Genomic DNA, 11,901 nt, shown 5'->3' on the forward strand with positions numbered 1-11,901 from the left:
GTATCCAGTTGGACCACTCCATTTACGAGTCGACGTCGAAGGCGGAAGTGTAAGAATCCAAACACCTTTAAACAAATTACGATTAAATTTTTTTTTTTTTTTAAAGCATAAACGTAACTTAGCGTATACACTAAAGGAAACTGGCGTGTAATTTTGATCCATTTCGCTCACACTAATAGCTGACGTGGTTTGTGCACATGCGCAGTGCGTTCCAAGACCGCAGCGAGTATTTTTAAAATAAAGCCACCCGTAACGAGACATGGCGTCAATCCTCCTCAGCAAAGACAACACCCTGGCAATGAGGAGAAGGTTCATCGGGTAACTGCTTTTTTTTTTTTTTTTTCAAGTATGAAACTGACACTTTTTTCGTGTCACGTGATAACTATCCTGACATTGTTTTTGATTGCAGGCAATCGTGCAGACTTTTTTATTCAGACGATCCAGTTAAGATTGTGAGAGCGAGGGGACAATATCTTTTTGACGAGAACGGACAGCGCTATTTGGACTGTATCAGCAATGTCCATCACGGTAAATGTATTTTGATCAACATTTTTCAGTTTAAAAAAAAAGCATGTCAGACTTCTGCCATCTAGTGGCATTTTTTTTATTTAACCCAGTGGTTCTTAATCTTGGGCAGCACGGTGGAAGAGAGGTTAGTGCGTCTGCTCACAATACGAAGGTCCTGAGTAGTCTTGGGTTCAATCCCAGGCTCGGGATCTTTCTGTGTGGAGTTTGCATGTTCTCCCCGTGACTGCGTGGGTTCCCTCCGGGTACTCCGGCTTCCTCCCACCTCCAAAGACATGCACCTGGGGATAGGTTGATTGGCAACACTAAATTGGCCCTAGTGTGTGAATGTTGTCTGTCTATCTGTGTTGGCCCTGCGATGAGGTGGCGACTTGTCCAGGGTGTACCCCGCCTTCCGCCCGATTGTAGCTGAGATAGGCTCCAGCGCCCCCCGCGACCCCACAAGGGAATAAGCGGTAGAAAATGGATGGATGGGTGGGTTCTTAATCTTGTTGGAGGTACCGAACCCCACCAGTTTCATATGCGCGTTTCCCGAACCCTTCTTTAGTGAAAAATAAAATGATTTTTTTTAATTCAAGAAAACGTTGTATGTTTTTTTACTGGTGCACAAAATGAACCGTGCATGAACATCACCTCGTTCAAAGAACAAAACCAACACAGTGCATGAACTCACAACAAATTATACACTTTACACACATTCACATGAATTCATTAACGTGGACCCCGACTTAAACAAGTTGAAATACTTATTCGGGGCTTACCATTTAGTGCTCAATTGTACGGAATATGTACTGTATTGTGTAAACTGTAGTGTTTCATATAACGTATTCTCTTCCTTTGCAATCTGCTAGTAAAAGTTCCAATCAATCAATCAAAAAACCTGCAAATCAGATGGAAAATTAGAAGGAACATTGTTTGGGGTTATCCATAACACGCCGATAGGGAGAAGTTTTTATTTACACGATGAGTCGGGTGTGTCTTGACCTTCGAACCCAGGTTAAGAACCACTGATTTAACCCCATTTGTTTTTTACTGTAGTGGGCCACTGCCACCCCAGTGTTACAAAGGCTGCATCAGAACAAATGGACCTTCTGAACACCAACACCAGATTCCTGCACGACAACTTAGTCCTGTATGCAGACCGCCTGGCTGCCACCTTGCCCGACAGACTCTCAGTCTTCTACTTTGTCAACTCCGGGTAGGTTTTGCATCGGCAACGTGGGCCATTGCAGTAATAAGTGAAACCATGTGATCGTTGTAAGTCGTAGGTCATGTTGCAATTTTCAGAATCTGAGCCTGAGAAACAAAAAAATCACTGATAACCTGTGTTCTCGCAGCTCCGAGGCCAATGATGATATAATACTGCCGTTTTCACAATCTAAGTCAGAACATCACTGATATCAACAACCGTTGTTCTCACAGCTCCGAGGCCAATGATCTGGCTCTGCGCTTGGCCCAGCAGTACACCCAACACGAGGACGTCATCGTTCTCGACCAGTGATGATTCCCTGTTAATAAATCACGTTCATCTCCTCAGATCACACGTTTTCAAACGTCAACCTGTCTCTTTTCAGTGCCTACCACGGTCATCTCAAGTCCCTCATCGACATCAGTCCGTACAAGTTCCGGAAACTGAGCGGACAAAAAGAATGGGTCCATGTGGTGAGTGAAATACAGCAGTTTCATAAAATCTCTTATTAATGGTATTGACTCCACCAGGCCCCTTTACCAGACACCTACAGAGGTGTGCACAAAGACATGCCCGATCCAGGACAAGCGTATGCCGATACAGTCAAAGACTTGATAGAGGAGGTGCACCTCAAAGGTCGAAAGGTGAGTCAACAAGTCACAACGTATCAATGCTTATCTAACAACTTCCCCTCCCAATAGATTTCGTCCTTCTTTGCTGAATCCATGCCGAGCGTGGGAGGACAACTCGTTTTGCCTGAAGGCTACTCATCCAAAGTTGCAGAGTAGGTCTACATGGTTATTAGCGGTGTACGATCGAGACACTTACTGCTCGTGCTCCACACAGGTACGTGCGCGCAGCAGGCGGAGTGTTCGTGGCCGACGAGGTGCAGACAGGTTTCGGACGCACGGGGAGTCACTTTTGGGCTTTTCAGCTGCAAGGTGCAGATTTCTGCCCGGACATAGTGACCATGGGCAAACCTATGGGCAACGGGCATCCTGTAGCGTGTGTGGTGACTACAGCGGAGATAGCAGGAGCCTTCACTGACAACGGTGTGGAGTATTTCAATACGGTATGTTGGCTTTAGTGTGGCATTGCAAGTGGGGTTGTTTCAATACAGTGAATGAAATGGATGGATGAATGTTTCAAGCTTATGAAGCACTCTGTCAAAGAGGCACAGGCCAACACTTTAAACCAGGGATATTAAACTGGAGACTATGTTAGTTTCAGTTCTATTTTTGCTCCTTCGAATCATAAATTGCTCATCTTATAGATCTTTGAATAGTGCATGGTGCTTGTATATAGAAGTACAAACATGACTAGAATGACAGAACCCTGTATTCATGTTTGATACAGACAATGTGAATAATCCAGGCTCTGATCATTACATTATCAGTCATATTATCAAGTCAGAACAATAAGCTAAATACATTTGTTTGTGGATGTTTTTTTTTGTTGCAGTTTGGCGGTAATCCAGTGTCATGTGCCATCGGTCTAGCCGTCCTTGACGTCATAGAAAAAGAAGACTTGAGAGGAAATGCCACAAGGGTTGGCACACATCTTAAGCATTTGTTGTCAACGCTTAAAACCAGACATCAAATTATTGGAGACGTAAGGTAACGACACTGCAAATGAGTACTAATAAAGATACATCCAGAGATTAGGAAGTATGCAGTCGTATGTAATGCATTTAGAGCAGTGGTTCTCAAACTGTAGTACATGTACCACTACCAGTACATAGACTCCATCTAGTGGTACATAAAAGAATTACTTGATTATAGTGTTATTTTCACATATTCAAATATTATTGTGCAAACTGTAATAGTAATGTTGAATGCTTTGTTCTTAATACTTAAGCTTACTACACTACTGCATGTTATAGTCAGTCATTAGAGAGCAAAGAATTGTGATTTTAATTTGAAGCGCTGATCTTGAGATTCTGAGCTATATAACCGATCTATGTAGTATAGAAAATTCTGACAATGTAATTCAAAATGCCTATTTTTATGTATAAAACACCCTGATCCATCCAAACAGAGGAGAGGGACTTTTTGTTGGAGTTGAGCTGGTTGAAGACAGACAACTCTTGACACCTGCCACTAAAGCTGCAGCACAACTGGTTAAAAGGTAACATACAGAAAAAGTTTGCATTTTAAATATTGTTGATTTAAACATGTTGTTTAGGCTTAAATTGGAGGATCGTATCTGTGTGAGCACGGACGGCCCCTGGGACAGCGTGGTGAAGTTTAAACCTCCCATGTGCTTCAGTATGGAGGACGCTGAGCTGGTGGTGCAATGTATCGACCGCATTCTCACAGGTTGACACAATTGTCACGTTCAACTTTTGCAACCTTTTTAACACTTAAATGTTACTTCCCAGACATGGAAGCCAGCCACTGATGTGAAACTAGAAAAGGAAGACATCTAATGAAAGGTGCGTTGAATCCTGTAGAAAATGTTTTAATGTGTTCAGACATTGTCAGATGGTCACATTCATAGTTCAGAGGTAGAAACGACTTAATAGCAGATGTACTGCCATTTCCTGACCTCACTGCATTTAGGAACCTCAAGGCATATACTGAAAGGGTTTTAATCCTGTAATGTAAACATTGTTTAATTGATTTCCATAGGAATCAGCAGCCATTTTGCAATACTGTTAATGTATGCAGAATCCATTTGAAGGAACCGCCCAAAGACATCTCTACACTACCGTTACCTTTGCAGATTGTGTAACAAATATGCAAGTAAATTGTGTTTTTTTATAAATAAATTAGCAACATTAAAAAAATAAATTTCTTGCATCAGTACTGCTCAGACAAATCTTTTCAATGCACATTATTAAATATAAGCACTTACCCGACCACACTCACACTACTTATGTTCAAGTATTGCAGTTTCACATCTAGGGGGTTGACATTTAACACTGCAGGTGGTGAAGCCCTCTCCCGCAGCTTCCAAAAGGGGCATCCGTCGCGATGTTCACATTACTCCAGCTATATTGAGCAAGCCATTTAACAGTACAATCAATACAGTTAACATTATCTTTACAAATAATAACAGTAAGATCCATTTGTAATATAAATCAAAAGTTTATTTCTACCAATTTGCCCAAGACACTAGAGGAATGAGTATCCAGTGAGAGAGGGAAATACCCTCTTACATTTAACAGGCTTGCGTTCAGTTGAGTTACACTAGTAAAGCCACTTAAAAATTGCAAACACGAACGGGGAAGAAACTCCTTAAAAGCCAAAAAACAAAATGGAAAAAAAAAATGATGCTGGTTGTCTTTTTACCAAGCCATCTGCAAACATTCATTACACGTTTACAATGAACCCTTTAGTTTCAATCCTTTGTTTTGTCTCACCCATGCAACTTATATCCAACACCCAGCACAGGGGGAAACATAACTAAAGATCTAGTACACTGGAAAAAAAAAAGCCTAATTTGTTTTATTTGTGAGCTTTAAAAGCTCTTGCTGTTTTGTCTGTAAATCCAGTAGACATGTAAAAATACAACCATACAATACATTAGATTCAAAAGGTACCAAAAAGTACAGTAAAAATAACACTTCCATCACTGGAAATGTAAATGGACACAAAACAATATAAAATAAAAGTGGAAAAGTGACATTTGCTTCCCCAGTTCCTCACTTGATCTGTACAAATGGAGCATGAGTCCAAATTTTCTGCCAACTCCAAAGGAAAAGCCAGAGCCCAAGGTCGCTGTGGTCTGACCATGGATCTCTTTTTCTTATTTACGTTAGACCTTAAGAGAGAAACACGTTGCTTAACGTTACTGAGAATAAACCAAATTTGAGCAGTTACAAAGACAAAACAGTTGCATGAATGAGTTAAACAGATCGGTGAATAGACAAGACTTTAAACCGAAAGCAATTACACCTAGGTGAAACGTCCTATTCTTAACCACCACCAGCTCAACCCGTATCGATCAAGTAGTGTTTGTAGGGATGCATCTTAGGGTGATGATAGGTGGAATGGATCCAGACCCCCATCAAAACAAGCTACCCTAGCCCCCACCACAATGTTGGAATGGAATTAAGAGTAGATGAGGATTTTTTTTGGGAGAGGGGAGGGTCAAAAAGGCACCAATGGTACGAGCTATAATCTCATACTACCATGGATGATGCAAAAATGCATACCTGCACTACGTGTGATCAGTATGGCTTGTAGCTACTCGGGTGGCCACGTCTTGGAGTTTTCCCATAGCTTGTATTGCCCTGGTCTGGAGGACAAGAGAAAAAGGGACTGAGTTCTGTACAACAAGGAGGACCAAGAAAATAAGCTTCTCCAATTCAGTCTTTCCCCCGGGGGCACTTATCGCTTACTGTAATCGTAGCCACCCCCATAGCCGTAATAACCAGCAGAGTAGTCATAGCCGCCATAGCCACCACCGTAGCCGCCATAGCTTTGCTGTCCATAGCCATAGCCCTGGTTGTATCCGCCTCCTCCTCCGCCTCCCTGGTTCCAGTAGTTGTTGTAACCTTGATTCCAGTTCTGGCCCTGACCTACAAAAAACAAACAAAATAGAGCTATGGTACTCTTTCACATCACCAAAACCTGGCAAAGCACTTATTTGAAAGAATTCTTACCTGGACGGCCTCCCCTGCCTCCGCGACCACCGCTGAATCCACGAGCACCATACTGCTGCTGCTGGTAGACCTCTTTGGGTTGGGCTATCTTAATTTCACACTGCAACAGAACAAGCCACATTAGCACATCATAGACCCACAGAACAATCCAACATTAGAACACACGGGCTCACCTTGCTTCCACCGACAGTGTGGTATTTTTTCTCCATGACTTTCTTCACGTGAGCCTCATCCTGGTATGTGATGAATACAAAACCTCTTCTCTTCTCAGTCTTTGGGTCTTGAGGAAGCTCAATTGTTTCAATCTATACAAGGACAAGATTGAAGAGTTCAGTCGACAACTATCAGATGGATTCCATCTCTGCTGTAAATGGTTTGTGGTCATACCTCTCCAAATGTTTTAAAGTAGTCCTCAATGACATCCTTTGCCGTGTCTGGGTTAAGGCCCCCCACAAAGATCTTCTTGACTGGTTCCTTCTTCATGGCCATAGCTTTCTTGGGGTCAATCTGTCGCCCGTCCAGCCTGTGCTCCTTCTGTTCCAGAACCTTTAAGTAAACCATATAAACAATTATCACTTATTTGTGAAAGAATTTCACACATGCATGATTTATTCACCAATGCATGCAAAATGAGTAAATATTTGTATTATTTTAAAAATGTAACAAGGTGTTCTCTGCTCACCTTATCTACGCTACCAGGCTCCTTAAAAAGAATAAAGCCAAAGCCTCGTGACCGGCCTGTTGTCTGGTCGATTTTAATGGTGCAGTCTGACACCTCGCCAAACTTGGAGAAGTAATCTTTGAGATCCTTCTTGGTTGTGTCCCAGCTAAGGCCACCAACAAACATTTTCCTGAATAGAAACAAAACCGTACGGTCAATTGAGGCATTTCCATCCCTGCGTGTGTGTGTTGGGGGATGGGACTGGGAAAACGGGGGTGTACACCTAGAATGTTTCAGATCAGGAGTACTTTCCCTCATTTGCTTTATTTTACTTCATAATTTGCTCAGAAATGCAGATCTAATCACTCAGAAGTAGAGATGTCCGATAATATCGGCCGATAAATGCTTTAGAATGTAATATCGGAAATTATCGGTATCGGTTTGTTCAATAATCGGTATCGTTTTTTTTGTATTTTTTCATTAAATCAACATAAAAAACAAGCTACACTTACAATTAGTACACCAACCCCCAAAAAACCTCCCTCCCCCATTTACACTCATTCAGTCTGCAAGGGATACAGTCTGTAAGCGCACATGATCGCGCATGCTGCCGGTCCACTAATAGTACTAACCTTTAACAGTTAATTTTACTCATTTTCATTAATTACTAGTTTCTATGTAACTGTTTTTAAGATACACTTACAATTAGTGCACCAACCCAAAAAAAAACTCCCTCCCCCATTTACACTCATTCACACAAAAAGGTTGTTTCTTTCTGTTTAATATTCCGGTTCCTACATTATATATCAATATAGTCTGCAAGGGATACAGTCCGTAAGCACACATGATCGTGCGTGCTGCTGGTCCACTAATAGTACTAACCTTTAACAGTTAATTTTACTCATCTTCATTAATGAGGGTTGAGGGCGGCATGGCGTAGTGGGTAGAGCAACCGTGCCAGAAACCTGAGGGTTGCAGGTTCGCTCCCCGCCTCTTACCATCCAAAAATCGCTGCCGTTGTGTCCTTGGGCGGGACACTTCACCCTTTTCCCCCGGTGCCACTCATACCGGTGAATTGAATGATGAATGATAGGTGGTGGTCGGAGGGGCCGTTGCTTACCACCACCAGGTGTGAATGATTGATGGGTTCTACATGTAAAGCGACTTTGGGTACTTAGAAAAGCGCTATATAAATCCCAGTTATTATTATTAATTACTAGTTTCTATGTAATTGTTTTAAGATGAACGATTAGTACACCAACCCAAAAAAACCTCCCTCATTCACACAAAAGGGTTGTTTCTTTCAGTTATTAATATTCTGGTTCCTACATTATATATCAATACAGTCCATAAGCAAACATGATGGTGCATGCTGCTGGTCCACTAATAGTACTAACCTTTAACAGTTAATTTGACTCATTTTCATTAATTACTAGTTTCTGTGCAACTGTTTTTATATTGTTTTACTTTCTTTATTCAAGAAAATGTCTTTATTTTTAAAAAAAATTTAATGGACCTTATCTTCACCATACCTGGTTGTACAAATTAGGCATAATAATGTGTTAATTCCACGACTGTATATATTGGTATCGGTAATTAAGGGTTTGTCAATATCGGCAAAAAGCCATTATCGGACATCCCTACTCATAAGCATGCATGAGAGTCTGGTTCGTGATAGATTAGCTTGTTCCCGGAGCGCCCATCCCCCACCCGCTCCGCACATGGCGCCAACAAAGGCCCGCTGGAACAAAGAAACCTTGTGGCTCACCAAAGCGCCGCTTCACAGCTCTAAATGAGCACAAATTGTCTTTTTTTGACTCACCCTGCATCCTCCTCGCCCTTGCTGGCGTTGATTTGACCGCCTTCTGTGCCGCCGTTCTGCGAGTTGTCGTCGGCCCCTGCGCCACCGCAGTCGTCGTTTCCGCCGGCCTGGTCGCCTCCATTAAAGTCGTCGTCGACTTCGTGGCCGTTTTCTGACGTCTCCATGTACTGTTGCTCGATGTCGGCCATTTTGTGTTAATACACCTAACACAAGACATAAGACGGTACAATAACACCGGGATGCATCGAGCGGGGGTTATGTAAGTGAACGTAGCCATTTTGCTAACGCATGCGTCGCCACCATTTTGACCGGCACGGCTCGGCCTTCTATTGAACGGTTTAAGAATTTTAAAGATACACATTGCTTTATATTTATCGCTTAAACGCTCAACACGTTGGAATAAATTATACATTTTTTTAAAAAGCCATGTATTTCACATATATAAAACTAAATTATTCGCAGTTACGCAACGCAGCATAGGCCGCATCGACGATTTCACAGTCGCTGTAAATTTACAAAAAAAGAACGCAACTGCAGCAACGCAAAGGCATACATGGTGTACTTACTTGCCAATTGAGGGGGGAAAGGCTGTTTAAAGTAACGCAGACCTATTTGCTAATCACGCAACTAGAGTGCTCTCTTTAAAATGGATTCTCCCACAAGGCGACGGTCGTCGGCTGGTTTTCTAACACCGGTGGGGGCGGGAGGGGGGAATGGCGTCATGTGATGACGCGATTTGATTGGAGGAACGGCGGTGCCATTCACACGCTTGACCAATCACAGGCGCGGGTGTAGATCAAACCGAGAAGACACGCAGTTGCAGTTTATACACGATGTATTTTCAACATTTTACTCAACCTAACTCCCTTTCGCACACGACTGAATGTTCATATTTGATGCGGGTGTTGCACATGATAAAAGTGGATGGGAAAAGTACGTTGCTTTTCCGACTGATTTTAGAGCAGCTCGTGTACCACGTGATGTCATAACCCCGCCCATCTTGTCCAGACAGATGAAGATGTGGGGCATACAAAATGGCTGCTTCTTCCTACAACCGGAAGTGAAGGATGTGCGTACATGTTTACATTCATCTCATTTATCGGCAACATTTAGCCTATCGTCCAATAAGACATATTTGTAGGGACGCCATAAACTATTCCAGGATGTACTGCTTTGAAGTTCAACAATTACGTTGATTTTAAGCCATGTAATACAGTGGCTAAACCATTCTGCTACACCGGCATCGTGAAAAACTAAAGCGGTTTTAACACAAAATGAATAATTCTCAGCAGTAGACAAGCAACGTACCTTCATTAAAAAGTGGTCACAGACAGAGAATATGCGAGAATATGCGATTGTGCCTTTATGTAAGACCTCTTTCATGGCTGTGACGTCAGCACAACATTTAAGACTTTTTCATATTCACTATGTAAACGTTCATATTAGGCGTCCACTCAAACTTTTGAATATCAGCCAGTTGCACGATTGAAATCCTTGAATATGTTATTTTTAACATGTTCATTCTGAGGTGTTTTTTGTTGTTGTTGTAAATATTCGAAAACAATGGCTTAGAAGTCTTTAACATAGTCTTAAAACCGGGGGATTTGTAAACAAGATACTATCAACATGCAAAAGGAAGAAACGGGAACAAGAGGTGGGGGGGGGATGTTTATTCAAAACTGAATTTAAATTAAAACTTACATCTGGTCAAAAGTTTATGACCATTGGTTTTAATAGTCCAACTATACTCAAATCTGGCTGTTATGAAAGACTTTCACGTTGTCATAACCTGAAGTCAGATAGGCTTTTTGCCTTTCAACTGCACAAACCAGCTTGCACGAGTGAAATCCTTGAATATGTTATTATTAACATGTACTTTCTGAGGTGTCTTTTTTTTAAATATTCGAAAACAATGGCTTGGAAGTCTTTAACAGTCTTAAAACCCGCAGACGTGAGCACATCACCCCTATTTTAGCGTCCCTTCACTGGCTCCCTGTGCGTTACCGAATACATTTTAAACTCCTTTTATTTGTTTTTAAATGTCTAAACAACCTCGCGCCAACCTATCTCTCCGACCTCCTTCAGCCTTACTGCCCCACCCGATCCTTAAGATCAGCCGATCAGCTGCTGTTGACGGTCCCTGACACAAGGCTGAAGCTTAGAGGTGACAGAGCTTTCGCCGTTGCTGCTCCCAAGCTCTGGAACGACCTACCCCTGAGTGTTAGACAAGCCTCCTCTCTTCCTGTTTTTAAATCTCTCTTAAAAACATACTTTTATTCCATGGCTTTTAACACTGAGTGATATCCATCCTGCAATGGCGCCCCATAATACACCTGCTGTGATCCTGTTTTTATGTTTTTATTAATTCTATTTTAATTATTTATTTTTTATCGTGTTCTGTTTGTGTTGTGTTGTGTTTGCTCGGTACTCGTTTTATCTTTTAACCTGCTCATTGTACAGCACTTTGGCTACCCCTGTGGTAAATTTTAAATGTGCTTTATAAATAAAGTTGATTTGATTTGATTTGATTTAAAACCGGGGGGTTTGTAAACAAGCTACTGTCAACTTGCAAAACGAAGAAACAGGAACAAGGGGGGGGGGAAAGTGTTTATTCAAAACTGAATTTAAATTATGAACAATGTAGATTCAGATAAAAAGATTATAACACATGGAGTATCCCAAGGTTCTGTACTGGGACCAAAATTGTTTTTATTGTATATTAATGATATCTGTAAAAATCTTTTTAAAAAAACTCAACTGTATTCTCTTTGCTGATGATACAAGTCTGTACTGTTCTGGACAAGACCTTGGCCACTCTTAGAGACTGTAGAGCAGGGGTGCTCACACGTTTTCTGCAGGCGAGCTACTTTTCCGTTGATCAAGTCGTGTGGATCTACCTCATTCATATATATCATTTACATTTACTTATTTATGAAATATATGTTTTTGTTAACAAGTTAAAGGTGGTTAATGATAATGCAAGCATGTTTAACACACATAGTTAATATTGTTAAAAAATTAAAGATGTTTAATGATAATACAAGAATGTTTAATACATATAGTTAATATTGTTAACAAGTTAAAGGTGTTTAAAG

The 11,901-nt window shown here is 41.4% G+C and overlaps 2 protein-coding genes across 3 annotated transcripts; one reads left to right on the plus strand and one right to left on the minus strand.

The window, feature by feature from the left end:
- Positions 1-172: 172 nt before the first annotated feature.
- On the plus strand, positions 173-4,563 carry phykpl (5-phosphohydroxy-L-lysine phospho-lyase). 2 transcript variants are annotated; one of them, XM_061930258.2, is made up of 13 exons: positions 173-318; positions 410-528; positions 1,564-1,723; positions 1,948-2,022; positions 2,100-2,187; positions 2,245-2,358; positions 2,416-2,498; positions 2,561-2,786; positions 3,176-3,330; positions 3,752-3,841; positions 3,899-4,032; positions 4,095-4,148; positions 4,345-4,562. In XM_061930258.2, exons 1-12 carry the CDS (start codon positions 260-262, stop codon positions 4,112-4,114), a joined length of 1,323 nt encoding a protein of 440 aa, XP_061786242.2. In that variant the 5' UTR covers positions 173-259; the 3' UTR covers positions 4,115-4,148; positions 4,345-4,562. The 2 variants fall into 2 exon arrangements, with proteins under 2 accessions (XP_061786242.2, XP_061786243.2); XM_061930259.2 differs by lacking the exon at positions 3,752-3,841 and having other exon boundaries at positions 4,345-4,563.
- A 220-nt stretch (positions 4,564-4,783) lies between these two features.
- On the minus strand, positions 4,784-9,527 carry hnrnpaba (heterogeneous nuclear ribonucleoprotein A/Ba). Its single transcript, XM_061930260.2, has 9 exons — positions 9,373-9,527; positions 8,807-9,009; positions 7,006-7,174; positions 6,711-6,869; positions 6,497-6,628; positions 6,324-6,423; positions 6,060-6,239; positions 5,874-5,956; positions 4,784-5,479 (listed from the first exon to the last, which is right to left on the minus strand). The coding sequence occupies exons 2-8, from the start codon at positions 8,992-8,994 to the stop codon at positions 5,889-5,891; spliced, it is 996 nt and encodes a 331-aa protein (XP_061786244.1). The 5' UTR covers positions 8,995-9,009; positions 9,373-9,527; the 3' UTR covers positions 4,784-5,479; positions 5,874-5,888.
- Positions 9,528-11,901: the final 2,374 nt, after the last annotated feature.

The sequence above is a fragment of the Nerophis lumbriciformis genome, linkage group LG36 (assembly GCF_033978685.3).
Source record: "Nerophis lumbriciformis linkage group LG36, RoL_Nlum_v2.1, whole genome shotgun sequence".
In the NCBI taxonomy this organism is placed as follows: Eukaryota; Metazoa; Chordata; class Actinopteri; order Syngnathiformes; family Syngnathidae; genus Nerophis; species Nerophis lumbriciformis.